The sequence below is a fragment of the Talpa occidentalis genome, unplaced genomic scaffold (genome assembly GCF_014898055.3).
Source record: "Talpa occidentalis isolate TD23 unplaced genomic scaffold, MPIMG_talOcc4v2.1 talOcc4.9, whole genome shotgun sequence".
Classification (NCBI taxonomy): Eukaryota; Metazoa; Chordata; class Mammalia; order Eulipotyphla; family Talpidae; genus Talpa; species Talpa occidentalis.
Genome location: NW_023605305.1, coordinates 115,891,467 through 115,917,418, shown reverse-complemented (window position 1 = coordinate 115,917,418; position 25,952 = coordinate 115,891,467). Strand labels below are relative to the sequence as shown.

Here is a 25,952-nt window from a genome sequence, read left to right as displayed (position 1 = left end):
TGGGGCTCCTCACCAGGCGGTGGAGACCCCTGGGGAAGAGCCCGGGGTGATGGGCAGAGTGAGTGGTGGAGGCAGGAGGCCGGCTCAGGTTGAACTGCAGCCCTGGGCCCCGTGTGGGGTCCAGCCGGGCTGAGGGCACAGCCGTGAGGCCAAGACACGAGCAGAGCCACGAGGGGCTGAGTGACGCGGGGGCAGAGAGGGGGGCCCAGAAGGATCTTCCCTCCCCCATCGGGACAGAGCTCAGCCAGCACCCGCAGCCCCCTTTGCTCTCCCTCCCCGCCTTGGCTGCAGACCCCATGCTGGAAGCCCAAGGCTGCGGCTGCCACAAGGTCAGGCCTTGCCCCTCTCACCACCCAGCAAAAACTTCCTTGTGGGGGCCTCCCTGGTGGCGCAGGCGGTTGAGCGCCGTGCTGTGGAGCTGTCTGCAGCCTCCGCAGCCTCTGCAGCGCCGGTTCCATCCCCGCCGGCCTCGGAGCAACCCACATGGCGAGCAGACCCCTCCTGTCTCCCCGCTGCTCCCCTCAGCAGTGTACTTCGGTCCTTCTGCCTGTTCTGCTCCCCGCTCTGTCTCCGGTGAATCCTCTCACCCTCCCGCACCTCTGGCCTGTACCCCGGCTCTTGTATGCATAAATAAATCTTAAAAAAAAAAAACTTCCCTGTGGAGACTCTCCCCGCACACGGCAGCAGCTTCCTAGAAGGCGCTGGCTATGAGGGAGGAGGGGCCCCTCGGCTTCTAGGGAGCAGCCTGGGTGGGTTCCCAGCCTCTGTCTCGCCCTGAACTCTGCAGGAGAGCAGCGGCGGATCAGGCCCCAGCCCCCTGCAGCCCTCCCGCCAGCCGCTGCCATTCCTGCCCAGGCAGCCCGTGTGTCCTCGCCCCGCTGAGGGCACAGGCCAGCAGCCCTGGGAAGCCCCCCCTTGCCCCCCCTACCCGCTAGAGGACTCCCTCCCAGAGAGCTGGAGCCCCTGAGCTTCATGACTTGCCACAGGGCAGCCGGAACAGCGAGGCCAGCCTGGGCTGCCCCCAGTCCTGCCGTCCCTACCCCCAGGATCTGTTGAGGCACCAGGCCAGGATGAGGGGCAGGTGTTCCGGCCCCTCCTGTAGTCTGTGACAGGCGATGGGGCACTTGCCAGCTTTCAGTTCAAAGCTCACGGGGAGGCTCCGCCAGCAGCCCCAGGGAGCGGGGGGCAGTTCCTGCGTGGGCTGCATCTTGGAGCGGGGTGTCTGAAGCAAGAGCTCACTCTCAGCAGAGCTGGGCCTGCAAGTGCGAGGCAGGAGTGACTGGGCCCGCGGCCCCAGGCACCCCAAATGCCAAGACACAGGTCCAAGTTCAGGAACGTGGACGCACAGGGCTCTCTCTTGCTCTCACTCTCTCTCACACACACACACACACACACACTCACCCAAGGCACTCGTGGGCACACACTCACAGACAAGTCCAGGCACAGGCACACTCACAGCAGACTCCCCCACGGACCCAGCCCGTGCTCGTGCAGGCTGCCCTGAAGGGAGCCCGTGCAGCCACGCGGGGCGCGGGAGCAGGTGCGTGCACAGCCATGCACGCGCACACTGGCGGGCACAGTACACGCCCGCACCGGGCACAAGCTCCGCCCTACACGCTCTGTAACTTGAACTCCAGCCTCCAGGCCACTTAGGAGCATCTTGGCCGGCAGCCCTGACACCCTGGGCTGTAGCCAGGCCCTCCCCCGGGCCCGCCCCACCACCCAATTGGCCCTATAAATTCCCTCCCTTTGCCCCTCCTGGACACAGCCTGCCCTGACACCACGCAGTTTTCCGCCTCTACTCACCCCTGGCGGCCTCGGGACCAGGCCCAGCAGCTACCGCGGCAGCATGGGTAAGGAGGGGCTGCGGGCAGCTGCACTGCCCACCCAGGCCACCCCACAGGGAGAGGCAGGAAGCCTGGGGGAGCCTGTGAGGGAGATCTGGCCTTGGCTCCGTGGCCCCCCCTCCTGCCACCTGCACTGCCCAGCACAGTCAGCTTCTGGAGGTGCCTGGGAAGGAAGGTAGAGGGGCAGCTGGGGTGAGTGACCCCAGGCTCCCACCCAGCTGCCAGCTGGGACCTGGCGCCAGGGAGCCTTCCTGCAGCCAAGTCGGGCCCGGGAGAGCACTGGGGTGCTCTGCGTCCCTGCCCGGGGCTCCGGGAGACAGGCCCCCTGACCCTAGCCCTGGGCTGAATCCTTCCTCCAGTGGGAGCCCGGCCCTAGGGGGCCCTTGTCACCCCCTCGGTCCCCCATATCACCCTCCACAGTGGAGAGGAGCCAGGGAGCCTGCGTCTCTCACCAGGGCCTGCCCTAGTGCCCCTGCCCTCTCGGCCCTGAAGCCCCCCAACTGCTCCCTCCCGGAAATGATGGCCCCGGTCTGAGGTGGCGCCAGTCCAGTCGGGAGTCAGGCCCCTTGTCTCCGGCTCTTTCCCGCTGCAGGATGCCCGACTGCCAGATTCCACGTTCGCCTCAGCCCCAGGGCCACTGGGGGTCTGGCTTCAGATGCTTAAGAATGGTGGGGGAGGGCGGGGGGTTATCCCCAGAAAGAAGACACAGCAGAAACGCCGGGGTGCCATGCCCAAGGGCAACACCTCCTCCCGCTTGGCTGCCCGTCTCCTTGGCTTCCCAGTTTCCCGGTGTGTCCTGATGGCTTGGAATTCCTTCCCCTTCTGGACCCAGCCACTTCCTTCTCCTCCCCCTCGCGCCAGTGCCAAACCCCAAACAGCACCTCGTGTGCCAGGGCCAGGCTCCTAATTCCTCGGGACCTGCCTCCCCCCCCCACCCCCGCCCCCAGCCCTGTCTCAGCGCTGAGCGCTGCCCGCCCCCCCTTCACGCCGCCCTCCCCTGGCAAACACCCTCCTGAATACTTTGTCTCACTTGGCAGATGTCCCCTGGAGAAAGGGGCGGGTCTTATGTTACCCCCTGCTGGGCCTCCAGCAGGTTTCTGGGCTTGAAAGCACGTTCCCAGGTCTCACCCTCCGGAGTCCCTTGGCTGCTGCTGGGGGGCCGCCTCCCCGGGCCTGGGTCAAGCACCAGCGGAATCCCTGGCTGCTCCTGGCTCCCCGCTGGGGCCCCGTCTCTCTGGCCAGCGGCCAGCTGGCTCTGACCCGGCTCCGGCAGGGCCCAGTCCCGTGAGCCGCGCTCCGGGCTCTCGTCCAGCTGCAGCCCTGGCGCGGTCAGGCCCCGCCGGGGCCGCCTGGTCTGCAGCCGCCTTGCCTCCCTGCGGCCCTAGCCCTGCGGACCAGGGGGAGCAGCCTCCCCTCCGGACCAGCGCTGATGGGTGGGCCCCGAGATCTCCAGACATGGGCCAAATACCTTACTCTCCAGATAAAGGAAGTGGGGTCCACCCAGCCACAGAATCCATCCTGAGGACACGCGGCTGGTATCAGCCCTGCCTCCTGGCCCTGCAGCCCCCCACCCCTCCCCCGACCCTTGGTTATCACCGGCTCCGGAGAGTGAGTGCTCCGCCCCGGGTCTGGGGCCTCTCAGCTAAGGGGGTCCAAGAGCCCAGCTCCCTGGGGCTTCGGACCAGGGCTCAGGGGCTCCCACCAGGCTCGCTCCCAGGCACAGCCGCGCTTTCTGCCTCTGGCAAAACCCCGCGGCCGTGTCTCCTCACAGATAACGCGGAAGCGGGCCGGAGGGGCCAGAGAGGATAATTTGCCCACGCTCCCCTGGCCTCTCCCGACTGGGGTTGGGACCCTGGCTGATGTCACACCCCGGCCCCCAGCCTCTGCTGCAGCCCCTCCCTCGCGACGCCCCCCTGCTGGAGCGCGTGCCGCCTCCAGGCCACGTCTCTGCAGCTGGCGCCTTTATCAGGACTTTCAGGGGCAGGAAAATGGGTGGTCCCGATGGGGCCACAGGAGACCGCCTTGCCCTGGAGCGGCGAGGGGCGGCCCAGCTTTTGCTGAGAGTAGGAAAGGTGCCGGGGTGCGGTCTGGCAGACGAGCCCCACTGTTCCCACAGCTACAAAATGTGGCAAGTGTGGACCCGGCTACCCCACCCCGATGGACGCCATGAAAGGTAAGCGCCCCAGCGGCAGCACCCCGGAAGGAGCCCCGCGAACCAGCCCCCCCACCGACCGCACGGGGTAGGGTGGCTTGGTACCGGCCTCCAGCCTCCACCCACCGCCCCGTCCCGCCCCGGCTCCTTGGCTCGCGCTCCCCCTCTAGGGCCCCGGGAGGAGATCGTCTACCTGCCCTGCATTTACCGAAACACGGCCACTGAGGCCCCAGACTATCTGGCCACGGTGGATGTGGACCCCAAGTCTCCCCAGTATTGCCAGGTGAGGCGGGCCTCAGGCGACCCCCCTCTGACCCCGGCTGCGTGCCCTTCCCAGCCCCGCTCTCCTTCCCTGCCCCCCCACCGGTGTGCCTGTGCGGGCTGTTCCTTGCCCAGGGGTACCCCCAAGTGCGAGGGGAGTCCGGGCTGCGCTGCCCACCGAGGCGGCCCCGGGGGGCCTTGTGCCAGCGCGACCGCCCGCCCCGTCCTAGGTCATCCACCGGCTGCCCATGCCCAACGTCAAGGACGAGCTGCACCACTCAGGGTGGAACACCTGCAGCAGCTGCTTCGGGGACAGCTCCAAGACGCGCAACAAGCTGGTGCTGCCCAGCCTCATCTCCTCCCGCATCTACGTGGTGGACGTGGGCTCCGAGCCCCGGGCCCCCAAGCTGCACAAGGCAGGCTGCACAATTAGGGCGATGCCCCCCCTCACCCCATCCTCTGGCTGGGGTCGGGGCTCAGGGCTAGAGGCGGCTAGGCGGGCGCTAGGGGAGAGCGAGAAGCAGCGCGGGCGGGCACCGCACTGAGCACTTGTGCGCCAGGGCTGGGTCCTTGCCAGGGCTGGGCCAAGGCTGCTCCGTGCACCTCTGAGCTGGGGAGAGCCAGCGCTCTCGCCACAAGCCCAGGGCTTCCTGCCGGGCAGGGCAGGTGCCTAATCCTCTTAACACTTGGGGAGCCCTGCCTGCCGCTGGCGCCCAGCCTGACAGCAGCCGGCTCTCTTGGGCTGGGAGTGCCTTCCAGACAGGTCCACCCAGGTCAGTCAGTGCTTCCTGCTGGGGAGCATGCGGCTCTCCGCAGGCCCTTGCCACGCTGCAGAGGCTCCGAGGCTGAATCTCTGCCATATTCCCACAGGGAAACTGCCCACGTTTAGCAGGAAAGAAGACAGGCTCAGCGGCTAGAAGGAGGGGGTGGGGGAAGAGCTCGGGGCCTGCGCTGAGGAGCATTCCCTCCCCTGCCCTGTGCCCCTCCAGGTCATCGAGGCCCAGGACGTGCACGCCAAGAGCGGCCTGGGCTATCTCCACACCAGCCACTGCCTGGCCAGCGGGGAGGTGATGATCAGCGCCCTGGGAGACCCCAAGGGCAACAGCAAAGGTATCCCGCTCCCAGCCACCGCTGTGGGGGCAGCTTCCATGCTGGGGGAAGCAATGGAACGACCTTCCAGAGAGAATGGGGGTGGAGTCTCCTCCCAGATGGAAACTATAGCCAAGGACCTAGATTGTTTCAATTATTTCCTGAAGATGAGCCTTCAGGGTGAAGTCACTTGAAAGTGATCCCCAGAGCAGTCTGCGGGGGGGTGGGTGCGAGCACAGGGCCCAGGAACACACGCGTTACACCGGCCTCGTGAGCGCACGCACACACCCCGTCTTTGCTTCTGCCCCCTCCTCTGTGGAGTGGTCGGCGCTGACACGTAGGTGTGCCACGGACAACCTCCGAGGCAGGTGCCACTTGATCCCTGTTTCACACATGAGAACAGGCCCAGGCTGGCTGAGCCTCTCACCCGAAGGTGCAGGCCTGGACTCAGACCAGCCACCTGGCTCCGCTTCTCTGTGGCCTTGGCTGCTTCCCCGCAGCGCCCACTCCGGGGCTTGGGTGGGGTTGGCTAAGACCCTCTGCTTATGGTAGCTGCCGGGCACCTCTGACCTGCTTTCCCAGGAGGCAGGGGGAGCTTGACGTTCCAAGGTTTAACCACACTTGGGAGTTGACCTCTTTGTGCTGGCAAAGACATACCAAGGTGTCCTCTCACACTTGGCAAGCGGAGAACACGCTGGGCACTCATGTTGAGTTGTACACACAGTTTCTCTGCGCTCTGAGGAGTCCTAGTGAGCAGGACAGCACTTGGACTCTGGGAGGAATCCTGCACCGAAAGGGCAGGTTGGCAAGAGAAGCTGTGAGCGCCCCGGGAGAGCTCTTGGCTCACGGGGAGACGTTTTGCCTGCAGAGGGCTGAGGTGATGGGTGGAGGCACCTGCCAGAGTAAGTCAGCACCTGGGTGTGAACTTTGAACACCTGAATTTAAGCACAGGGGGGGAGGAGCACCGGGCAGCGGGCTCCAGCCTCCCGGACACGCCTGAGGGGGAGCTGGCAGGTCGCTCTGCACCACTGCTGCCTGCTACCTGGCTCCCCTCCCTGCCCAGGGGGTTTTGTGCTGCTGGATGGAGAGACCTTCGAGGTGAAGGGGACGTGGGAGCAGCCCGGGGGTGCCGCGCCCATGGGCTACGACTTCTGGTACCAGCCCCGCCACAACGTCATGATCAGCACGGAGTGGGGGGCCCCCAACGTCATAATAGACGGCTTCAACCCCGCCGACGTGGAAGCAGGTGAAAAGGCCACCGGGGCCACCCTGGCTTTGCTCCTTCTCACTCCCCTGACACGGACCCGCAGACACCTGGGGTGAGGAGGTCGGCTGAGCTGAGAGCGCTGACTTGCTCCGACCCACCTTTCAGCCTCCCACCCCGGGCCCTGCCCTGCTCCTGCCCTCCCACCCCAACCCCTGAACCCGAGCCGCCTTCCCGCCCCACCCCTGCAGGGAAGTATGGGAGCCACCTGCACGTGTGGGACTGGCAGCGCCACGAGATCCTGCAGACGCTGCCCCTGCAGGACGGGCTCATCCCCCTGGAGATCCGTTTCCTCCACAACCCAGCCGCCTCCCAGGGCTTCGTGGGCTGCGCCCTAAGCTCCAACATTCAACGCTTCTACAAGAATGAGGTGACTGCTGGGCCTGCCGCCAGCCCCTCTCCCCAGCGTTTGCCCAGGCTCCTTCCGCCTCCTAACCCCGGCTCCACCGCCTGGTGCAGGGAGGTACGTGGTCCGTGGAGAAGGTGATCCAGGTGCCCCCCAAGAAGGTGAAGGGCTGGATGCTGCCTGAAATGCCAAGTGAGTGCCCGGGAAGTGGTGAGAAGTCGGAGGGGTGAGTCCTGGCCCGGGAACAAGTGTCCTGAACTGCTCCGAACCCCACAGGCCTGATCACCGACATCCTGCTGTCCCTGGACGACCGCTTCCTCTACTTCAGCAACTGGCTGCACGGCGACCTGCGCCAATACGACATCTCCGACCCGCAGCGGCCTCGACTGGCCGGGCAGGTGCGCTGGGGCAGGGGGAAGGGGGAGGCCAGAGTCTGGGGAGGAGGGAGAAGTATGAAGTGACTGGGGGTAGAAGGGAGGTGCAGGAAAAACAAGGATGGGGGTGATGGGTGGTGCAGGGGGATCATGAAGAGGGCTCCTGGCCAAGGCCAACCGCTCTTCCCCGCAATGCCCTCACCTCCCACTGTGCTCCTCCCACCCGCCCCACTCCCTGCTCTGCACCGCCACATCCAGCTGTTTATCGGGGGCAGCATTACTAAGGGAGGCCCCGTGCAAGTGCTGGAGGACCAGGAGCTGAACTGCCAGCCAGAACCCCTGGTGGTCAAGGTGAGGACCCCGGGATCCATGCGGGAGAGGTAGGGGGGCCGAGCAGTCTGGATGCCTCCTGGCTCTGACCCCTGGCTTTCCCAAGGGAAAACGGGTGGCCGGAGGCCCCCAGATGATCCAGCTCAGCCTGGACGGCAAGCGGCTCTACGTCACCACGTCACTGTACAGCGCCTGGGACAAGCAGTTTTACCCGGATCTCATCAGGTGAGGAGCAAACTGCCCGGGCATCCTCCCAGAGGGACATTTGGCTTTCTGATGACTCCTTGGGCACCCCGCCTGCCCCCCCACCACACAGACCCTGCTCCCTGCCTAGAAACCCATCCTGCGCTCCCATCCTGAGGAGGAGCCACCACCAGGATGTCCCTCTCACCCCCTCCCTACCCCCACCAGGGAAGGTTCGGTGATGCTGCAGGTCGATGTGGATACTGTGAATGGAGGACTGAAGTTGAACCCCAACTTCCTGGTGGACTTCGGGAAGGAGCCCATGGGCCCAGCCCTGGCCCACGAGCTCCGCTACCCTGGGGGCGACTGCAGCTCGGACATCTGGCTCTGAAGGGCCCCCGCGGCCCCGCTCCAGGCCCGAGCCCCGACCCCAAGCCCTCACTCCTGCAGAGACCCGGTTTGTGCTTCCCGCTCAGCAGCTTGTCTAAAAAGCCCAGCTGAGGTAGTTGAAACGCATTTAGCAGTCTCCATCACCAGCCACTGTCGCGTGTCGCTCTGTGCCGTCTGTACGTGAGCTCTTGGAAATCACTTCACCAAAAAATAAACCAATGAACCCATCCCTCGGGCCAGCTTGTCCTGGGGGGGGCACCCCTGTACCCCTTCTGCTGACCCCGGTCTCCTGCACAGGAATGTCCTAAAGACATGCTAACCCTCCGAGGTGGGCTGGAGTGACTAGTTCACGCCTGTGGTCACAGCACGCTGCTGCTGTGACCCTGGACGCGGAGTCGGTGGTGCCGGCAGCGCAGAGGCTGGGCGGAGGGCGTGACGTGTCCAGCCTTGTTTTAAAGCCCCACTGGTGAACCTAAGTTCTCACCTGCCGGCCCCAGAATGCAGTGCCCTCTCACCCGGGAGACAGCTGGGCCCTGGCGCGGAAGTGTCCCCTGCAGGGGAGGCGCGGGGGGCGCCCCGCGTGCCCCCCCACCTGGCAGACAGACTCGTGACTGCACCCGAGGGCTGGGGACGTCCCAGTCCAGCCCAGACGGGTGCCGCCTGCCTCACGTCTCAGAACGTGCCCAGATCAGAGACTCTCCTTCCTCTGCGCCAGCTCTGTAGTTCTCTATGAAAAGGATGAGATGGAACCAAAAAGACAGCAGCCAAGCAGTCACTCTATGAACTCCTTTATTCTCTGCCTAAGATAACACTGAGCAACGTTCAGGTGTGACCCTTCCTTTTCCTCAGCCTCTGCGAAGCTGTGTCTGTTGTGATCACTGGAAGAGTCTCAGAGCCCCAATAGGACTCGGCCGCCCCAGAACGTGTCTCCTTCCCTTGGAGGTCTTTGCACACGAGGCCTGAGTCCCTCCTGCCGCCTCACTGCCCGGCGGCCACAGCCTCAGGGAGCCTCCTTCCCTGTCCTCCCCGGCCAGGCCTCTGCACTTAACCTCATCATGAAAACACAACCCATCGGCTTGCTGCTCCCTGTTGAGCCCAGCGGCCGCTGGACTACTAAAGCACGTAGGCTTTAACGCAGCCCTGAATATAAAGGAATGGGGTGAATTGGGAGCTATAGGGAGCCTTGGGATTTGCTGGGTCTTACCAGAAGTTTCTCTCCTAGGTTTCTTCCTTGTCCTTTTCAATAATCAAATTTCTTTGGGAAAAGAATGGATTTTATAGCGCTACATCATTTCCATATATTTCTAAAAGCTTAAAATTCCATTTAACAAGATGAACCTCAAGCCCTGCTCATGTCAGGTAGCCAGGAATCTATTGGAGACTCGGAGGGTTTTGTATTCATGCCAAAGAACTAGTATTTGAGCACACCAGAAACTCAGCTGCAAACAGAAATACTCATTAGAAAATGGAGGAGAGACATCTCACCGAAGAAGATATACGGGTAGGAGACAGGACAAGAGCTGGTCAGCATCACCAGCCGGCAGGGAAGCGCAAACTAAACCGTGTGGCCTCACCACACACCTACCAGAAAGGCCAAGCCAGAAACCACGGCAGCTCAGTCTCTTGGCAAGGCCGCGGAGGGGCCACCGCGCCGACGTCGCTGGTGGAAATTCAAAGTGGCGTGGCCGCTTCCGGAAAACAGGTTGGCAGTCCCTTTCAAAGACCAAACACACAATCATCGTAGGACCCTGTCACTGAACTCTTGGGCATTTATTTAACTCAGAGAATTGGAAGTGTACATTCACACACGGATCTGTACACAATCATGCATTGTAGCTTCACACGTAGTAGCCACCGATTGGAAACTACCCACATGTCTTTCAGCGACTAATGGGTCATCAGTTGTGCTGCACCCACAGAATGGGCCACTGCTCAGCACTAGACAGGAGCCAGCTCGATTCTGCGGCCAACCAGGCCACCCACGCGGGGCCTGCAGACAGCAGCCTCCCTGCTTGCGAGTGCAGCCTGCCGCTTGCATGGGTTGGTCTAAGGCACCTCAGAGACAACCTTTCTCTGTCCTTCATGTCTGACATCATGCTCTCCCGATGTCAGGCTCTAGACAGGTATGTGGGGTGCCTCTGGGGAGCCCCAGGCACAGTGGCCAGGGTCCACACCGGCCAAGCCATCTTGTCCCTCTGCACCACACTGCAGAGCCAGGAGCATGTCCCTGAGGCACCAGGCAGGGCCAAGCTCAAGTTCTCTGCCCACCAGAAAAGCTGTATTTGTAAGAAGCGGCGCTTCACCAACTTTAACACTGATGAGTCAGAAGACATGGTAGCTGGGCAGCAGCTCATCCCAGCAGCAGTGGGGTCAAGCGCGCCCCGAGCCGCGGGCTGTGGACAAGTGGTGGGCCCTGCACTGAAGAGAGCAAAGGAGCGGCCCCCTCGCTAGTCGTGAAATAAAGCCACACTCGTTTTCCAAAGGAATGAAAAAGGAACGAGCTATCGACACAAGTAAGAGCCCGGGTAGCCCAAGAGAACCACACCGAGGGAAGAAGCCAGTCTCAGAGATCGCCGTTTCGCCCAGTTTCAGCCCGTCGGCAGCCCTTGCGATTCTCACAGTGACTCCAAGAGGCGCCTCAGCAATAACCATCTGGAGACTTTGACAACGGAGAAGTTTGTTACTTCCGAGACCCGGAGGTTGTGCACCACTGTGGGTACAGCAAGCGTGGGGTGGGAGCTCGGGTCGGGAGGCCTGTTGGGGCTGAGGGTCTCCAAGGTGCATCCTTTATTGGTGAATTTAAAACAAAAGAGTGGAAGGAAAAGACAACACAGATGGCGCAAATGGGTGGTGAGTTAAAGAGCGGAGGAGACGGAGCTGAGGCCAGATTGACCGGCCGTGGAGAATTCTTAAGTCAGGATAACAGGCGTGTGCGTGGGCCTCCTTCCCCTTTTGCATGGTTGAGATTTTCTCATAATAAAAACCTAGAAAATGCTCCTCACTTTTATTCTGATCCTGGCCTCCTCTCACTATGTCTGACCCCACATCGCTGAAACAGGCACCACAAAACCAGGAGAGGCCTCCCTCTCACGGACGGCCCGGCCCCAGCAGTGACACAGCCTTCCCTGACCCTGCAGTCCCCTCCCTGAGAAGGCCCCTCTGTCGTGTGTTCTCGAAGACCTGCTGCAGCGCCCAGGCGGATGCTGAGAACGTAAGGCCCAGGTGGCAGGTGTGAAGTCTGGCCCATAAATCTCTGGTCATTTCCTTGGTTTAATATGTGTTTTGATACAAGCACTCAGAGGATAAAAACCAGGCATTGTTGGGCCCGGAGCTGGCTGCACGCTTTCCTGGGTGTTCCCAGGGGTCGTCTGAGGAATCGTCATCCCGATGAGTGATTGCTGCAGACATGCAGCCCTGTTGCTTCTACAGTTCCCCACTTCCCAAAGCCCTGAATTCAATTTTGGATATTTTGGAAATTTTGAGCTCTTAAATCCCCAAAGGATGTACTGACACTCCATGTGGATGCGCGGCTCTAAATCACAATGGTATTAAGGGAATTTGTCTGGAAGACCCTGACTGAGAAGCAGCGCGGCCCTGAGGTCCCATGAGAACAGGCCCCGGCGGCCACTGCTTTGCGCCAGACAGTGCCTACAATTTGCCCGCGCTCTGCGGATGGGCCTGCTGTCAGTGTACCCTGGGCGGCCGAATGTTGACTTGGAGATTCTTCTCTTCGACCTCAGGAGCCCTGAGCAAAATGAGCAGTGAAAAGGGGAATGGGGCACACTCGTGTGAATATGCTCTTGTTCTCATTCTGTGCATTAGTGATGCTTGGGTGCGTGCCACGCAGCATGGAAATCAGCCTTCACAGCTTCCACGGTGTTCCAGAAGACACTCACAAACCAATGAGTGTAACAGACAACATTCCAATGGACACATGTGAAGAAGCGGTGTGGAGATCGGGCCGTTAGGAACCGGGTCAGTCCCTCAAATTCAAGTGTGGGAAACAAAGGGACGCAGTCAATATTCCTGACTTAAGCCTGAGCACCTGTCAAAACAATGCTTGGGAAACATTTTATTAAAATTGAGCTAAATTGTAAGGAAAAAAGTTAACAAAACTAATTATAGAACTAAAAAAAATCTTAAAAGGACAGGTTTATTAGGAAAAAGAGAAAGGAAAACAGAGAGACGCCTGCATCGTCACAGGTGGGCAGGGAAGAGGCTGCAGAGTGCAAGTTACTGAGCATTAGACATCAAATATGCTGTGTGATCAGTGTAGGACTAGACAACCAGAATCAACACAAGACAATAAGACCTAACTAGAAATAGACCTAACTATAAAGGGGAACTTGACATGTGAAACCATAAAAGGAAAAAAAAGGAAGCAGCCATAAGAAGGAAATTATAAATATTTGGAAATGACTGGCCACCTGCAAAACATACTAATTAAATGATGAAGACTTGACTGACCAAGCCTGCCAGAGGATCGTCTGCCCTTAAGCTAATGGGAATCATTCGATCACTTTTCATTAATTTTTTTTTTTAATAGAGGCTTGTTTATTTATTTATTTATTTGTTTGTTTGTTTTGTTTATACAAGCACTGGGTACAGTCAGAAGCGCGGGAGGGTGAGAGAATTCACCAGAGCCAGAGCGGGGAGCAGAGCAGGCAGAAGGACCGAAGTACACTGCTGAGGGGAGCAGCGGGCGGCAGGAGAGGTCTGCGCGCCATGCGGGACCCTCCTCCGGTGGCCCGGGAGCAGCCGGGGATCGAACCGGCGTCGCAGAGGCTGCGGGCAGGTTCGCAACCCAGCGCTCAACCGCTGCGCCACCGGGGAGGCCCACTTTTCATTAATTTTTTACCATGTACATATAAGCGACTTATCACTCAGGATTGCCTGTCATGAAATACTTACAAATTGCGTCGCACTGTATGTTTTCCTCTGCGCTCTGGCCCTTCACTGTTTCTGAAGTGCACCCCCGGGGAGGCAGGCGCTGCGGCTGATTCGTTTCCCTTCCCTATGACCTTTCCCTGAATAAAGATCCACAACTCAGCCCACTGTCAAGAGCTTCTGCGTTGTGGCCAGCTTTGCTGATGCGAGTGATGACGCTATAAACCTCCTCCCGTGTCTCTGAGGTTTACAAGGCTGAGGTAGGCGCAAGACGGCAGGGTCCGAAGATAGTCACACATCCAATATTACCAAGTAAACCAAACTGTCTTCCAAAGTGGTTGTACCAGAGACACCCCGGGTATTGGGGGAGGGCGCCGGCGGGCCCACGACCACGTCGACTCTCATTGTTGCAAGACTGAAATTCTTGCCAAACAGGTGGCTATGAAACTGTGATTTTCATTTGCATCTTCTTGGTTCCTTCAGAGCATGAACAATTTTTCATCTTCATGAGCCATTCCTGCTTCTTCTAGAAGTGCCTACTCACTTCCTCTACCCATTTCTCTATTACCTGTCACTTACCTGTTTATTTGTAAAAAGGTTCGGATAAATTCCAGGTAGTGGGCCTCCCTGGTGGCGCAGCGGTTTGAGCACAGCGCTGTGAAGCTGTCCACAGCCTCTGCAGCGCGGGTTCAATTCCTGGCCGGTCAGGGAGCTACCCACATGGTAGGAGTAGACCTTTCCTGCCTCTCCGACTGCTCCCCTCAGCAATGTCTTTGGTCAGTCTGCCTGTTCTGCTCCCCACTCTGTCTCTGGGGAATTCTCTCACCCTCCTGCACCTCTGGCCTTATACCCTAGTTCTTGTATAAATAAATAAATCTTAAAAAAAAAAAATCCAGGTAATAATCCTTTGTCAGTTACACGTCTTGAAAATGCCTTCCCCCCAATTTGCGGTTTGACTTTGTATTCTTTTCATGGTGTTTTTTAAAAATATATTTAAGTTTTTAGAGCCTCCCTGGTGGCACAAGGGGTTAAGAACAGCACTGTGAAGCTGTCCACAGCCTCTGCAGCATGAGTTCGATCCCCAGCTGGCTAGGGAGCTACCCACATGGCGAAGCAAACCTCTCCTATCTCCCTGCTGCTCCCCTCAGCAGTGTATTTCAGTCAGTCTGCCTGTTCTGTTCCCTGCTCTGTCTCTGGTGGATCCTCTCACCCCCTACATCTCTGTCCTATACCCCAGCTCTAGTATGCATAAATAAATAAAGCTTGAAAAAAATATATAGTTTTTTTTTTTTTAAAGATTTATTTATTTACACAAGCATTGGGTACAGTCAGAAGCACGGGAGGGTGAGAGAATTCACCAGAGCCAGAGCGGGGAACAGAACAGGCAGACTGACGAAATACACTGCTGAGGGGAGCAGCGGGTGGCAGGAGAGGTCTGCGCGCCATGTGGGACCCTCCTCCGGTGATCGAACCGGCGCTGCAGAGGCTGCGGGCAGCTTCACAACCCAGCACTCAACCGCTGCGCTACCGGGGAGGCCCTATATTTAAGTTTTTAATATTCATGTGTCTAAATACATCAGCATTTTTCTTCATGGTTTGCATCTTTGTGTTTAGGAAATTTACTTCTAAAATTGTAGGGTGTGTATATATGATGTTTACATCTTTGTCTGATAGCATCTAAGAGCACAGTGTGAATCCAGCGGCCTAGGTTCCTGGCTCCACTTAGTAACTGTAATGGTGCCGCTTATTAATCTCTCAATGATTCTGACTCCCCACCTGTAAAATGGGGATGGTCACAGCACCTAGCGACAGAGTTGCTATGAGAGAGGCGAGGACCTTGGCACGTATCGAGGTCTCATCAATGTTTGCTGTGATGACAACTCTTCTCAGAGCAAGGACCATCATGCCCTATTCAGCTCTGCATCCCCAGCTGTTGGCACAACGCCTGGCATAAATAAGGAACAGGTCCCCCCCAACTACTCAACTCCACCGCCTTCCGCAAGTGCTGCCAGCACCTCTCCCTTACAGAGCCGAGGTACCTTTTCTCCCTTTGCTAAAACTTGCAATTATTCCTGCCATCTGCAAAATCCTAAATCGCATCAGTCATCACAAACTCTGTCCAGTCAAGAGCTCTCTGTCCCCTCCACGCGGACTGTCCGAGGCTTCTCCCCTCCAGTCCAAGGCGCCCCTGCACCCGGCGCGCGCGCGCGGCCGGCCCTGGGGTCGAGGGCAGCTCAGGGGAATGGGTTTTGCCGGCCTTGGATTTTGATTCCAGAACTTTCTGTGCATGTTAAAAGAGGGCACGTCTGTTTCCCTGTCTGCAAAAGGCCGACAGCGCCGCCGGGGGCAGCTGTGACGCCAGACAGGTGCGGGTGTGGGGCGGTGGGCGCCCGGGGCGGCAGGTGGGCTCCGGCCGCCCCCCTCCTGCGGCCGCCCCCCTCGCCGGCGGGCACAGGGCCCAGCTCTGCGCGCGGCCGCAGCGCGCGCCGGGGCGCGAGGTGGGGGTTCGCGCCGGGGCGCCGCGGGCGGGGCGGGGCGGGGCGGGGGGCGCAGCGTCGGGGCGCAGCAGCCGGGCTCCAGCCCGCGGGCTCTGGCGGGCGCTCCCCGCGGCTCGGGCTCCGTCGCTTCCCTCTGGTCCGTAATTTTTACCTAACATCGCGAAGCTGCCTGGGGCTGGGGCTCCGTGGCTGCGCTCACGAAGCTCTGCACCCGTAAAAAGTTGGGGTGGGCACCCAGCACCCCCGGGGAGGGCGCCCGGGCGGAGGGCGCGCCGGCCTGAGAGCGCGCGCGCGTCGTGGGGTGCGGGGGGCCCCGCGGCCTCGTCCTCGGGGGTCGCGCGAGCGCCCCCACCCCGCGCCCGCGCGCGGCCAGGCGGGCCCGGGGCCTCCCCGCAGCTCGGCGCCCCGGGCCAGGCGCGGCCCGCGGCCCCTTTAAGAGCAGCGCCCGCCCGGCCGCCGACCGGCCCCGCGCCGAGCCCGGCCCGGACTTCCCGGGCCCGCGCGGGCCAACTTTGGGGCGCCCTCCCGCCGGCCAATCAGGCGCTGTTGCCAGGCAGCTTTGGCGGCCGCCGGGGCGAGCCGGGCGCCTTCGGGCCGGGCGGCGGCGGCGGCCAATCAGCGCCCGGGCCGCGCGGGTATCCGGGCAGATCGCGGCCGCCGCAGCCAGTCAGAAAAAAGAAAATAGAGCAACGCACGCGCCGCGGGCCCGGGCCGCGGGCTGGGCCGGAGCGGAGGCGGCGCGAGGTAGTTTCTCTTCCTCCCGCACCTTTGTGGCGCCGGCGGCGGAGGGCGCCCGCGCGGAGGTGGGGGCGGCGGGGCGCGGGCCGGGCCGGGGGCTGCCGCCGGCCCTTCCGGGGCGCTCCGGCCGCCGGGCGCGGGCCGCGGGCCGGACCCCGCTCCCCGCCGCCCGGGGCCGCGCCGGCCGAGCCCCCGCGGGGCCGCGGCGGGGCCGGGGCGGCGGGGCCGGGCGCGGACGGCGGGGCCGGGGCGGCGGGCGGCGCGGCGGGGCCGCGGCCCGGGCCTGGCGGGCGGGGCGGGCGGCGCGGGGAACCCGCCGCCCGGCCGGGAAGTTCGCGCGGCGCCGGGCCCGGGCGGGGCGGCCGGGGGTCAGGGGTCAGGGGTCGCGGCCGGCGCGCGCTCCCCGCCCGGGTGCCGGCCCCGCGGCTCGGCGCGGTTAGGGGCCGCGGGGTGGGGGGCGGGGGGCGCCGGCGGCGCGCGGCGAGGCCTCCGGCCGGCCCGGACCCCAGAAGCGATGGGGTGACTCCCGGTGCCTGGAGCCGGCGGGTGCGGAGGGAAAGGCCACGCGAGGACATCGCGGCGTCCTCTGGCTCGGCGGGCGCCGGGAGGGAGTTACACCTCGGGCCTCTCCTCGCAGCCCTCATGCCGGGATGGCAGAAGATGAACCCGATGCCAAGAGCCCGAAGGCCGGGGGGCGGCCCCCCCCAGGTAGTGCCGAGGCGGGGGAACCCACCACGCTCCTCCAGAAGCTGCGAGGTAGCATCTCGTAAGTAGCGCGCATCACCTCCAAATCCTGCCCCGGCCTGGCTTAGGGCCCTGCAGCCCTCAACTTCCTCTGCGGGCCAGCTGCGCCCCGCCCCGCCCCGCCCCCAGGTGGCTCCTGAGCCTTTGGGCCCTCTTCTCCCCCAGCCGCCTGATGGGGTCTCGTGAGCCTAACCTCTCCTCTTCCCCCGCAGCAAGGCCGTGCAGAACAAAGTAGAGGGAATCCTGGTGAGTATTCTGGGGGCAAAGGCAACAGAGAGAGAACTGGGGGTGAAGATAGCAGGGTCTGAGTCAGTGAGGTGGATGTGGGCCCTGGGGTGCTGCCGCCCGGCAGGGGGACCTCGATGGACTGGAGCGTCTCCCTTCTCCTCGCGTGACTCTTGGGTGACGTCTGATAGAAACCAAGAGCACTGATCCCCTCTGCTCCCCTCTTCCTGTGGGGTCCTCAGAGGCGGTGGGCACGCAGCCTTGAATCGTTTCAGTCGCCTCTTTCAGCCTCAAGATCTCTGGGTCAGCTTCATTTCTCACTTTGAATGAGGGGGTCCACCGCGGGCCCTTTTTAACTCTGCTGCCTCTTCCTCGCCCTCAGCAAGATGTGCAGAAGTTCTCAGACAGCGACAAGCTGTATCTCTACCTGCAGCTCCCCTCAGGGCCCAGCACTGGGGACAAAAGGTAGGTTTGCTGCCAGGGTTTTAGCTGTCAGGGCTTCTGCTACTCAAAGCCAGGTTCACAGGGAAGGGGCAGTGAGTGGGGGTCCTCACCACTGCCCTGGCCGCAGGCGACAGGCCATCCCACCGCAGCCCCGGGAGGGTGGCTGCTTTGAGCCCACGGCTGGCACTGCCGCAGGGTGGCCTGGAGAGAGCCAGGAGGACGCTGGGCCTCGGTCACACTGGGCCCTTTTTCTTGCCTTGCAGTTCGGAGCCCAGCACGCTCAGCAACGAGGAGTACATGCACGCCTGCAGGTGGATCCGCAACCACCTGGAGGAGCACACCGACACCTGCCTGCCCAAGCAGAGCGTTTACGATGCCTACCGGTGGGTAGGCGGGGCTGGCGGGCGCTTCCTGCCTCCAGGAGCCGTGCTGCTCCAGGGGCTCCCCAAACAGGTCTCCAGGGGCCCAGGGGGCCACCCATGGCCGCCAACTCTGAGCAGCTCCCCACTCTCCCCACTTCATGCAGGAAGTACTGTGAGAGCCTCGCCTGTTGCCGCCCCCTCAGCACAGCCAACTTTGGCAAAATCATCAGAGAGATCTTCCCTGACATCAAGGCCCGAAGGCTTGGTGGCCGGGGCCAGTCCAAGTATCCTTGACTGGGGAGGCTAGGGCGCGGGGCTGGGGAGGCTGACTTGGTGTGTGGACAGCAGGCGTTGAGCCGCCTGGCTTCCCAGTGGGCTCGGAGACCCCGTGTTGGCTGCCCCTTAACCCAAAGCAGATACTGCTATAGTGGCATTCGAAGGAAGACCTTGGTGTCCATGCCTCCCTTGCCCGGACTTGACCTGAAGGGCTCTGACAGTGTAAGTGACAACTTCCGGTTGCCAGTTGCTCCTCACGGTGGCGGGAGGGCTGGGGGCTCTTGGGAGGCCCTGGTTGTTGAGCACAGCCTCTGGGTACAGGGCGGTCCTTCTGCCGGCCGCTCCCACCCATCCCAGTCTCAGCTGTGTGGGCGGCGTTGTCGAGGGCGGCAGGGGTTCTTTGGTTTGCCGGGTGATGGGCCACGTTCTTCACTCCAGCCAGAAATGGGCCCTGAGGTCACCCCGGCGCCCCGGGACGAGGTGGTGGAGGCGGCCTGCGCCCTGACCTGCGACTGGGCCGAGCGGATCCTGAAGCGCTCCTTCAGCTCCATCGTGGAGGTGGCGCGCTTCCTGCTGCAGCAGCACCTCATCTCCGCCCGGTCCACACACGCCAACGTGCTCAAGGCCGTGGGGCTTGCTGGTGGGTGCCTCCGCCCGAGAAACCCAAGAAACCCTCACCCTTCCACCTCACAGGCCCTCCCACAGGCCAGAATGGAGACGCCTTCTGTCCTTGGAGACTCTCCTAGGACGTGCCCCGCATTGCTCTTTCCCCACCTCTGTCGGCGCAGGCAGCGCCACCCCCTCCTCTGCGCCCTCCTCCTCGCCCTCACTGACACTTTTCCCGGCCTCTCTGCAGAAGAGGATGAGCACGCCCCCCGGGAGCGCGTGTCCAAGGCCAGGAACGGAGTGGAGAGCCTAGAGGGCGCGGCCCACCGCAGGCCGGAGAGACCCACGCAGGTGAGGGCTGCTGCCGCGGTTGCTCTTCCCACCAGCGCCCCATCTCCGCTTACCAGTCCTCTCTATCTTCTAGTCTCCCAAGGAGCTGGAGCCCCGGGCAGGGGCCGGCCCCCCAGCACGCGGAGAGCGGAAGAAGAGCCCGGCTGAGAGCCCAGCACCCGCGGCCAGCAACCCGCAGGTCACCGCCCTGGTGGCCCGGCTGCCGCCGCTCCTGCCCCGGGCCCCTCGCTCACTCGTGCCCCCCATCCGAGTCTCCCCGCCCATCCTGGCCCCCAAGCTGTCTTCAGGCACCCTGAAAGTCGCTGCGCTGCCTCTGCCCACGAGGGCTGGGGGCCCCCAGGCGCCCATGCCCATTATCAACATGATCTTGCCAGCTGTTTCTGCTTTGCCGGGGCCGGGGCACGGGCGGGTTCCCCCTGGGGGGCTCACTCAGCCACAGGGCACGGAGAACAGGGAGGTGGGCCTAGGTGCTGACCCAGGACCCCACGATAAGGGGGTCAAGCGGACAGCTGAAGTGCTTGTGAGCGAGGCCAGCGGGCAGGACCCGCCAGTTAAAGCAGCAAAGCAGGAGACAGAGGATGCAGGAAGTGAGACCAAAAGGAAAAGGGGGCGACCCCGGAAAAAGTCCGGTGGAAGCAAGGAAAGAAATTCTACCCCCGACAAGCCAGCGGCTGTCATGGACTCTGCCCAGTCCTCAAGGTTCCCACGGCAGACGTGGGCCTCAGGGGGGGCCGGTGACGCGGCCGGAGGCACAGAGAGGCCAGGGCCCGCGCGGGGGGCTGAGGAGGGCATGGTGCTGGCCCTGGGGCAGGAGGATGGCGCTGCTTCCAGAGGCGGAAGGGGCCCCAGCTCCCGCCATGCCAAAGAAACAGAAGATAAAATGCCTGTTGTGTCCCTAAAAGTCAGTGTCATCAAGGGCTGTAGAAGCCAAAAGGAGGCTCTTCATTTGGGAAAGGGAGAGGCAGACATGGCAGCACAGGGTAATAAGGACTCAAAGGGGCACGCGCTTCAGACCTCCCCACCCCGCGAGCGGAAAGACCTCAAAGCAACACCTCCGTGAGGGTGCGTGGGGAGCGCGTCTTTCGTGTGTTAACTACGTGTCTGCCTTGTCCAGGCCCCTCCACACCTGCTTTACTTGGCTCTTCACTGCGGGGTTCCTTCTGCATAGATAGCTGGGGCGCCCCAGCTTCCCCAGTGCCTGCTTCCTGCTTCTGACCTTTCTAGCTCACTCCCTTTGGCTTTAGTCACCTTGCAGTGACCTTCTTACCTGCGTCCCTGTGCTGTCCTGTGGAAGACAGGGATGGAGTAAGTGTGATGAATGTACAGGTTAGGAGTGTTTTGGTTTCGAATCATAGAAAGCCTAGCGCGGACTGGCTAAGAAAAAGACCGGCTCATGGAGCCGGACAGTCTAGAGGTAGTGCTGGCGCGGCTGAGGCTGACCTCAGCCTCATGGCTGCGCCTCTGGAGACCTGACTGACTGCTGACCCCTGCTCCTCTCTCTGTGGGAGCACCTGCAGCCTGGGCCTGCCCTCCTAGGATTATGAGTTTCCCCGTGTGCGTCCAAGCAGAAAGAGGGCAGCATTGTGCCAGAAGTTCTACCAGAGGCCCCAGATCCGCTCCGGTGAGGCCGGCCCGGGTCACATGGCCAGCCCTAGCCAGTCACCATCAGGAGGACGGCATATGCTGATTTGCTTGGTCTGCATCACGGAGTGCACCTTTGGGGAGAAGGGTGGCATCAGCCTCCTCAGAAGTCCTGCAGTCCCCAGGTGGCAGCAGGGAGGCAGTGGGCAGCTGGGCTGAGGTCCCTACCGCGGCTTCTGCTCCCCTCTCAGCCTCACGCTTCCCCGTGGCTGCAACCTCTTCCCGCCTGTTTTAGCCTCAGAAGGAACGGGGTCATTCCTTTAGGGGCTATCGCTTCAGTCTCACATGACAGCCCACGCTTCTTTGCCCACACCGCAGAGGGGGAGCTCAGCCCTCGCTCTGTTTCTGAATCTGTTTCCTCTGCCTCTTGCTCCCCGACCCCCAGGTGTTGAGGTGAGACGCCTAGCGGCTCACTGAATTCCTCCTGCCTCCACCGGGTGTCAGGACTGAGCCGCGCCACGGGTCCCCTAGGTGTGTGGGTGCGCGGGAGGGGGAGGTAGCCTTGTATGGGAAGTGGGCCTGGGCCCTCCAGGTGTGTCCCCGGAAACAGCCAAGCAGCCGCTGTCCGTGGAGGGCCTGCCCGCCACCCGCACAGCAGCCTGTCTGGGAGTCTTGGTTCTTCCTAAGAGAGGCAGGTTTCCCTTCAAGGAGACTTTGTTCACTTGTTCATCGATTTCCACCATGGCAGATTTTTTAAAGTATAATATGTAATATTTGATATCTATAAAGACTATATTTAACATGGATAAGTTATGAAGTGTGATAATGAAATGAGTTCCTTTGACCCACCTCCTACTTACCCATTAAAACATCAGAAATGACGTTGTTGGCGTGTTCCTCCTGCGCCCGCCTCTGCCCAGTGTGACGCGGCCTTAGCTGGGAGTGTGTTACGTGCCGGCCTCTATCTGTGTCCCTGGAAACGGCTCTGTTCAGTTTTGCTTTCTATTACAAAACGTTACTCTCTACTCAGCCCTGCAATTTGCTTTGTTCCCACTGAACACCTTTTCCCGTGGGCTTCTCCACGGTGCACGGGGAGCTGTGGCTCCTGCGTGGTCCCACCAGGCGCGTGAATCACAAGCCCCCACTATGTTGGCGGACACGGTTTTCCAGGTTTTGCTGCTAACCATGATGCTGCTCCGAATGTCCTAGTGTTAGTGCCTTTGCTCCTAATGAGGTTTCTACCACGCTTTCTAGGATGCATCTTTCGGTCAGTATACCCTCTGCACCTTACTCTCCGGGAGCGCGCGTGGAGTTTGACGTGAACCATCCTTTGAAAGTTTGGTGAAACGCCTGTTATCCCCTCTGACCTGGTGTTCCTTTGTGGGAAACACAAATGTTTGCTTCCATTTCACTAATTATGGATGATACCTGTAGTATCTCTCCTCCTAGGTTGGGTTTACATTTTATGTCCTTACAACTTAGTTTCGACACATCTGATTTTCAGCCTTCTCCCAATTGTGAGTTTTCAAGGACTCTGTGTCTCTGTATTCCCCAAGTCAGTTACTTTTAAGTTTTTAAATTACCTTTATGACTTTTTTGACTCATGTACTATTTAGAGAAGTGTTATAAATTTCCAAATGTCTGGATATCTAAAATTTTATCTTTTTGACACTGATTTCTAACTTAATACTTGTGTTCAGAGAATGGAGTCTGCATGAGGCCAAATCTGCAATTCTTTTTAAATATTTATTTATTTATACAAGCACTGGGTACAATCAGAAGTGCTGGAGGGTGAGAGAATTCACCAGAGCCAGAGTGGGGAGCAGAACAGGCAGACTGACGAAGTACACTGCTGAGGGGAGCAGTGGGCGGCAGGAGAGGTCTGTGCGCCATGTGGGACCTTCACTGGTGGCCGGGGATCAAACGGGCACTGCAGAGGCTGTGGGCTCAACAGCTGCGCCACCAGGGGAGGCCCCAAATCTGCAATTTGTTGGGGTTTTATGTTACATCTGTAGCTTATCTCAGATGTCTAAATCTGTTTTTTGGGTTCTGCTGACCCCTGCCTGCGGCAGCTTGTTTCTGTGTATACTTCATGGGTTTAGATTTTGCGCCCATATTTTGCTGAACTTAACCCGTGGAATCCAGAGGGCCCGAGTGGGGGGCACTTCCCTCTAGTGCAGATTTGCATCTGCTTCCGGCAGGAGCCATGGGGTGCTCTGACCTAGTGCAGTTAGCCGCCCCCCGCCAAGAGTCCAAGTTCAATTCAGTGGTCCCAAGCATCTTCCCCTGCTCTGCTTGGGCCCAGGGCTTAGCTGCTCTCCAGGACAAACCTGCTTTTTCCTAGTACTTGTCGTTCATCCTTCGCTCGGTTTCAGTTCTGTTTCCTTTCCTTTAGTGATTCCCCTTTCTATTCCCAGCAATAGGCTGAGAATTGTTTGCTGTGACTTGTCTCAAATCTAGTTGTATTTTAATGGGCAAGCCCTTTTCATATCCACGTTGCCAGAAGTGGGAGTCCATCACTGTGGTTTTGATGTGGTCCCTCTTGTTTTTTTTTTTTTTTTTTTTTAATAGAGGCATGCTTTATTTATTTGTTTGCTGGTTTGTTTGTTTGTTTTGTTTATACATGCACTGGGTACAGTCAGAAGCGCGGGAGAGTGAGAGAATTCACCAGAGTCAGAGCGGGGAGCAGAGCAGGCAGAAGGACCGAAGCACACTGCTGAGGGGAGCAGCGGGCGGCAGGAGAGGTCTGCGCGCCATGTGGGACCCTCCTCCGGTGGCCGGGGAGCAGCCGGGGATCGAACCGGCGCCGCAGAGGCCGCGGGCAGCTTCGCAACCCAGCGCTCAACCGCTGCGCCACCGGGGAGGCCCATCCCTCTTGTTTTTTAAGCGCAAGGCGCTGGCTAGGAGCGGGCTGACACAGACTGTAATGCAGTGCCCATCAGGGCAGTGCCTTGTTAGTGACAAGCACAGACAACTAGCACAGCATGGGCACCAAGAGGAATAGCAGGTGGGGCGGGGGGGGGGTGTGTGAATGCCCAGGGGAGGGGGTCAGAGTTGACTGGGTGAGTCTGCACCATGAAGCCAGGACAGCGCAACATGAGACACAGGAGAAGGATGGACTCGCGGTGCTCGTTTCATCGCAGAAGAGCTGCAGATTCCAAGAATGTGCTTTGGGCTGAGTAATTTGGGAAGGTTTCCTGGGAAAGGCAGGCTTAAGTCCCACCCGTAAGGTAAGCAGAGGGTGGCTAGGAAGGCATTCCAGGGACAGCAGAGGCTCGGGGATGCGGGGTGGAAGCAGAGAGAGAGGACCGCGCCCCGAGAAACACCTGCGAGGCAGGCGCAGCGTGATAAACAGCAGCGCCAGGCAGTGAGGACACAGCCCTTATGTCATCTGCAGATTGAGTGAGCGAGTGGAAGAAAGCTCTGGAGTTTGCCCTTGTGACGGGGCACTGGAGTCAAAGGGAGCCGTCTGCCTTGGTCACCATCCGTTTGCCCGAAACCAGGCTGCTGATGCACCAGGCCCTCAGGGATGAAGACGCCGCTGGCCGTGGGTGGAAACGCCCAGGAAGCGCGTCCTCACGGGCTGGGTGTGGGAACAGGTACCTTTCCGGGGAGGCTAGCCATGGGCTGATTCTGAGAATTGCGTGAATATTACTAAAAGGCCTCTTTTTAAAATGTTCCCTGTTTAAAAAGTCTCACAAGAAACAAGTTACTCTGCTGTAGCTCAAGCTCCAGGTTACTAGAGGAAAGGCCGAGCTGGGACTTGAGGCACTGAGCACTGACGGCCGCTCTTCCGTATTCCCTCCGGCTCCACTTCCCCTCCTCCCTTCCCTCCCCCACACTATATTCTTTTTAATTTTCTTTCCTATAAGTGAAGTTAAAAATAATTTATAATATACTAAAATTTGAAATCTTGCTATTAATCCAAGAAAAACTCATCTAGTTTGTGATCCTAAATAAATGAATTTGTTTATTCCTATGGTTCAAAATCAACTTTCTTTAGAAATCAACGCAAATGCCACACTCATGCACGTACTGCACAGGAGGTTAGTGTCCCTAAAACCCTTCTGCATCCGGCTGAGTCATTCCCAGCCACTGAGCTGTCATCTGCGGTGGAACAGCCAGGAAAGCTGCTCAGGCCGTGCGGTCCAGCTTGGTAAAGTTAAAATTCGAACCTAATTTATATTCTCTCCAGTAAACAAATATCCCCTCATGAACATTTAAGAAATACTGCGCCGTGTATGTGTGTGAGGCTTGGCTTCATCGCATCACGGGAGGCAGCACGATGACCCGGATGAAGGCGCAGGCCTTGCCAAGGAACCATTATTGCAGCACGAGTTCAATCCCCAGCCAGGGAGCTACCCACAGGGCACAGCAGACCTCTCCTGTCTCCCTGCTGCTCCCCTCAGCAGTGGATTTCATCAGCCTGCCTGTTCCGCTACCCGCTCTGTCTCTGGTGAGTCCTCTCACCCTCCCGTGCATCTGGCCTGTACCCCGGTTCTTGTATAAATACAATAAATAAATCTTCAAAAAAAATTTTTTTTTCAAAAAAAAAAGAAGACAGGAGCTCAGTTTCCATAAAATGACACAAAGGGGTAACATCCTTGCACAGGATGGTAATGAGTAAGTAAGGTAGTGACACACAGTGGGGTTGGAGCAGTAACTGCTACCTTTTTCCTTGGGGGGAAAAAGCCAAAAATATCTAGGAGTGGGGGTAAGGGGGGGAAATCACTCTTTAATTTCTTTAACCACAGGGATGTTTAAAATGTAACATGCTGGGCCTCCCCGGTGGTGGCGAAGCTGCCCGCAGCCTCTGCAGCGCGGGTTCGATCCCCGGCTGCTCCCCGGCCACCGGGCGAGGCTCCCACACGGCGCACAGACCTCTCCTGCCGCCCGCTGCTCCCCTCAGCAGTGTACTTCGGTCCCTCTGCCTGCTCTGCTCCCCGCTCTGGCTCTGGTGGATCCTCTCACCCTCCCGCGCTTCTGACTGTACCCAGTACTTGT

At 60.1% G+C, this 25,952-nt stretch overlaps 2 protein-coding genes and 1 pseudogene across 4 annotated transcripts; all 3 read left to right on the top strand.

Annotated features, from left to right (window-relative positions):
- Nucleotides 1-1,736: 1,736 nt before the first annotated feature.
- SELENBP1 (selenium binding protein 1) lies at nt 1,737-8,587 on the top strand. Of its 2 annotated transcripts, none has more exons than XM_037498732.2 (12): nt 1,737-1,853; nt 3,964-4,020; nt 4,170-4,282; nt 4,491-4,676; nt 5,250-5,370; nt 6,413-6,595; nt 6,805-6,983; nt 7,073-7,151; nt 7,236-7,357; nt 7,592-7,684; nt 7,770-7,888; nt 8,075-8,587. In XM_037498732.2, exons 1-12 carry the CDS (start codon nt 1,850-1,852, stop codon nt 8,235-8,237), a joined length of 1,419 nt encoding a protein of 472 aa, XP_037354629.1. In that variant the 5' UTR covers nt 1,737-1,849; the 3' UTR covers nt 8,238-8,587. The 2 variants fall into 2 exon arrangements, with proteins under 2 accessions (XP_037354629.1, XP_037354630.1); XM_037498733.2 differs by lacking the exon at nt 1,737-1,853 and adding an exon at nt 1,984-2,039.
- A 1,609-nt stretch (nt 8,588-10,196) lies between these two features.
- Nucleotides 10,197-10,304, top strand: LOC119237335 (small nucleolar RNA SNORA70; annotated as a pseudogene).
- Nucleotides 10,305-16,332: 6,028 nt separating this feature from the next.
- On the top strand, nt 16,333-22,016 carry RFX5 (regulatory factor X5). Of its 2 annotated transcripts, none has more exons than XM_037498730.2 (10): nt 16,333-16,365; nt 16,997-17,125; nt 17,316-17,349; nt 17,711-17,793; nt 18,036-18,155; nt 18,299-18,418; nt 18,551-18,632; nt 18,849-19,050; nt 19,267-19,367; nt 19,441-22,016. In XM_037498730.2, exons 2-10 carry the CDS (start codon nt 17,010-17,012, stop codon nt 20,425-20,427), a joined length of 1,845 nt encoding a protein of 614 aa, XP_037354627.1. In that variant the 5' UTR covers nt 16,333-16,365; nt 16,997-17,009; the 3' UTR covers nt 20,428-22,016. The 2 variants fall into 2 exon arrangements, with proteins under 2 accessions (XP_037354627.1, XP_037354628.1); XM_037498731.2 differs by lacking the exon at nt 16,333-16,365 and adding an exon at nt 16,384-16,424.
- The last annotated feature ends 3,936 nt before the right edge of the window (nt 22,017-25,952 follow it).

Bases quoted from the DNA above. Each gene is read 5' to 3' on its own strand.
- SELENBP1 (XM_037498732.2), top strand. The intron at 6,596-6,804 runs GTGAAAAGGCCA...CCACCCCTGCAG, and splicing joins CCCCGCCGACGTGGAAGCAG to GGAAGTATGGGAGCCACCTG. The intron at 7,358-7,591 runs GTGCGCTGGGGC...CGCCACATCCAG, and splicing joins GGCCTCGACTGGCCGGGCAG to CTGTTTATCGGGGGCAGCAT.
- RFX5 (XM_037498730.2), top strand. From the start codon at position 17,010: ATGGCAGAAGATGAACCCGATGCCAAGAGCCCGAAGGCCGGGGGGCGG. The intron at 17,126-17,315 runs GTAAGTAGCGCG...CTTCCCCCGCAG, and splicing joins AAGCTGCGAGGTAGCATCTC to CAAGGCCGTGCAGAACAAAG. The intron at 18,419-18,550 runs GTATCCTTGACT...AACCCAAAGCAG, and splicing joins GGTGGCCGGGGCCAGTCCAA to ATACTGCTATAGTGGCATTC.